Source organism: Plectropomus leopardus, unplaced genomic scaffold, assembly GCF_008729295.1.
Source record: "Plectropomus leopardus isolate mb unplaced genomic scaffold, YSFRI_Pleo_2.0 unplaced_scaffold23423, whole genome shotgun sequence".
Classification (NCBI taxonomy): domain Eukaryota; kingdom Metazoa; phylum Chordata; class Actinopteri; order Perciformes; family Serranidae; genus Plectropomus; species Plectropomus leopardus.
Genome location: NW_024625407.1, coordinates 37 through 2416, shown reverse-complemented (window position 1 = coordinate 2416; position 2380 = coordinate 37). Strand labels below are relative to the sequence as shown.

Here is a 2380-nt window from a genome sequence, read left to right as displayed (position 1 = left end):
ATTATTAGTATTGTTGTTGTTGTTGTTGTTGTTGTTGTTGTTGTTGTTATTATCATTATTATTATTATTATTATTACTACTACGGCGCCTCAGGTTTTGGTGACGGGGGTTAAAGGGCACTGAGGACCCTCAGGCCTAGAGGGGGCCCATGAAAGGGTCAATGATTAACCATTACATGTTTACAAAGTTACAGAGAAGACACAGATATTGTGTTAAACTAAATAACCTGTGGCATCCATCAGCACCAACATCAAGCCTCATGCAAGAAACAATATATGAACAAATTTTCTCTGACTTCTCAGAGTTTTTCTTGGAATATCGTGCTATCTTGGGGGGATATAATGCTCCAAGGCGCGCAAAATTTGTAAGATGAATACATTTTTGATCATAAATAAGATCCATCATGTGTCTCACCCCAGTCATAAATCTTGGGCTCTCTGAGGCTCTCGTGCTCCACCATACAGGTGACCCCGTGCTGTCGGCCAGCTGGCTGCTCCAGGTAAGAGTGAACCTGATAGGTCCAGTCTCCGTTCGTCATCACCTCGCTTATGGTCACGCCTGAGGTCACTTCCTGTCCGTTGCGGTGCCACGTCACCCTGATATTTTTGGGGTAGAAATCGTACACGCTGCACGCCAGCATGGTGTCGTGACTGGAGGAGGTGATCTCTGAGAGAGTGACGCTGGGTTCAGCTGAAATCAGAAGGTGAAGAGTTTTAATGAAGGATGGCACGTCCGTCTTCTGAGGCAACAATACGTGTCTACGTGTTTATTTTGAGGATTTACCATTTATCAGTATATTTCCTTTTCCATCTCCGCTGAGTTTAAGAGCTTTTTTGAGATTATTATTCAAATTTTTGGTTTCCACAGAGGTTAATTTTTTTTTGGCAAATTAAAAATATTCATAAAACTAGTTGGATGGAAATGCACTTTATATTCTGGTAAAGTTGCCAGGTTTGGTATAAAAACGCTATAACTGGTCCAGTGATGTACCTGTGCTCACAAAGGTTATCTGACAGCTAACACAGAGTCTGACATGCTGTGCTCAAGTCACGGATTTTCTCTTAAACCAAAAAAAAGATGTTTTTGCAGTTCTGTTTGTCAGTGATTTAACCCTTTGAAAAAAGGTATTGACATAAGTTTTCTTGCACTGTGTTCAGATGCCTTTCACACACATTTAAACCTTTGAAACCTGACCAAATTTGTTCCGTTTCTTAAGAAAAGGGAGGGAAGGGAAATGTCCTGCAAAAAACAATTAAGAAAATTATTAAATTCTCAAAAAAAAAAAAACAACTTGGGAAATGTGGTTTGTTTGATTTCTTACTTTTCTTGTTTCAGCTTAATTTTTGGGTAATTTCTTAGTTGTGAGTCTTTGTTTTTAGTTATTGTTTTTAAATTGTTTCTTATCTTAGTGTTTATACCTATTTATTGCATCCATTTTTTTTTTTAAATTAATTTAATTGTTTCATGTCTGCGTTGTTGTGTGTATTTACGTACAGTACTTTGTTGAGTATCTTTTTGCAAATATTGTGCTAATTTTTTGGGTCATTCAACCCAGTTTGCTTAGGTTTCACTCACCCATGTTCTCCTCCACTGTGATTTGCACCAAATCGATGCGGTTGACACATATGAACTCCCTCTCCAGCATCCTTCGCTGGATGTTGCGCTCGTCTGCATTAAACATGGCTGCGGTGCTGAGCCCAGCCGGGGTGAAGCCCGTCCACTTCCCGACGGTGCTGTTGTACTGCATCGTGAACTCTTCGTTGAAATACCAGTCGACCAGATACTCCACCTGCTCCGGCTCCGCAGAGTACCAGGCACACCAGAAGTCTGCGTTCACGAAGTATCCGCTTCCACCAGCGGCACAGTCTGAGAGGAGAGGGCACAAGATTTACTCTCGTTTCTGAATAATGATGTTTTTTAATGTGCAGATACAGAAAGTCCATTAGTATTTATTATGTGGTATGTTCACGTGCTCAAACGCTGCGACTCATTTTTTTTAAACCGATCAGCAGAAAAAACATGTTGGTACTGGAAACAATTAGTTATTATTAGGGACACCGCACAGAAAAAATATTTAAAGTGTTGCCATGATATTTTTTGGTTTAAAAACTGAGTGAAAATGGGTAAGATTATTGGTTTGATTATATGAAACAGACGGGGAGAAACTGTCCCTCTGTTGACGGTGATTTATTAATATATCTGTCATTTCTTTTCTATGTTTTTATTTGTTTGTTTTTTTTTTAATTTCGAGTTGATTGTAAGTTGTTTTTTTGTTTGTTTGTTTTTGTTATGTAAGTAACTGACAGACCATTGATTTCTTTGGCAGGTAACATCCTTCTCCTTGCTCTTTCATCATGTAATGTTTGTTGGAGTTGTTTTT

General features: G+C 38.9%; 1 protein-coding gene across 1 annotated transcript; it reads right to left on the bottom strand.

Moving 5' to 3' along the window:
• Window positions 1-88: 88 nt before the first annotated feature.
• On the bottom strand, window positions 89-1882 carry LOC121966187 (SLA class II histocompatibility antigen, DQ haplotype D beta chain-like; the record flags this gene model as incomplete). The annotated part of the gene is made up of 2 exons (XM_042516296.1): window positions 89-690; window positions 1576-1882. Coding segments are annotated over 2 exons (612 nt in total), but the record flags the coding sequence as incomplete, so codon positions are not given.
• Between the last annotated feature and the right edge of the window lie 498 nt (window positions 1883-2380).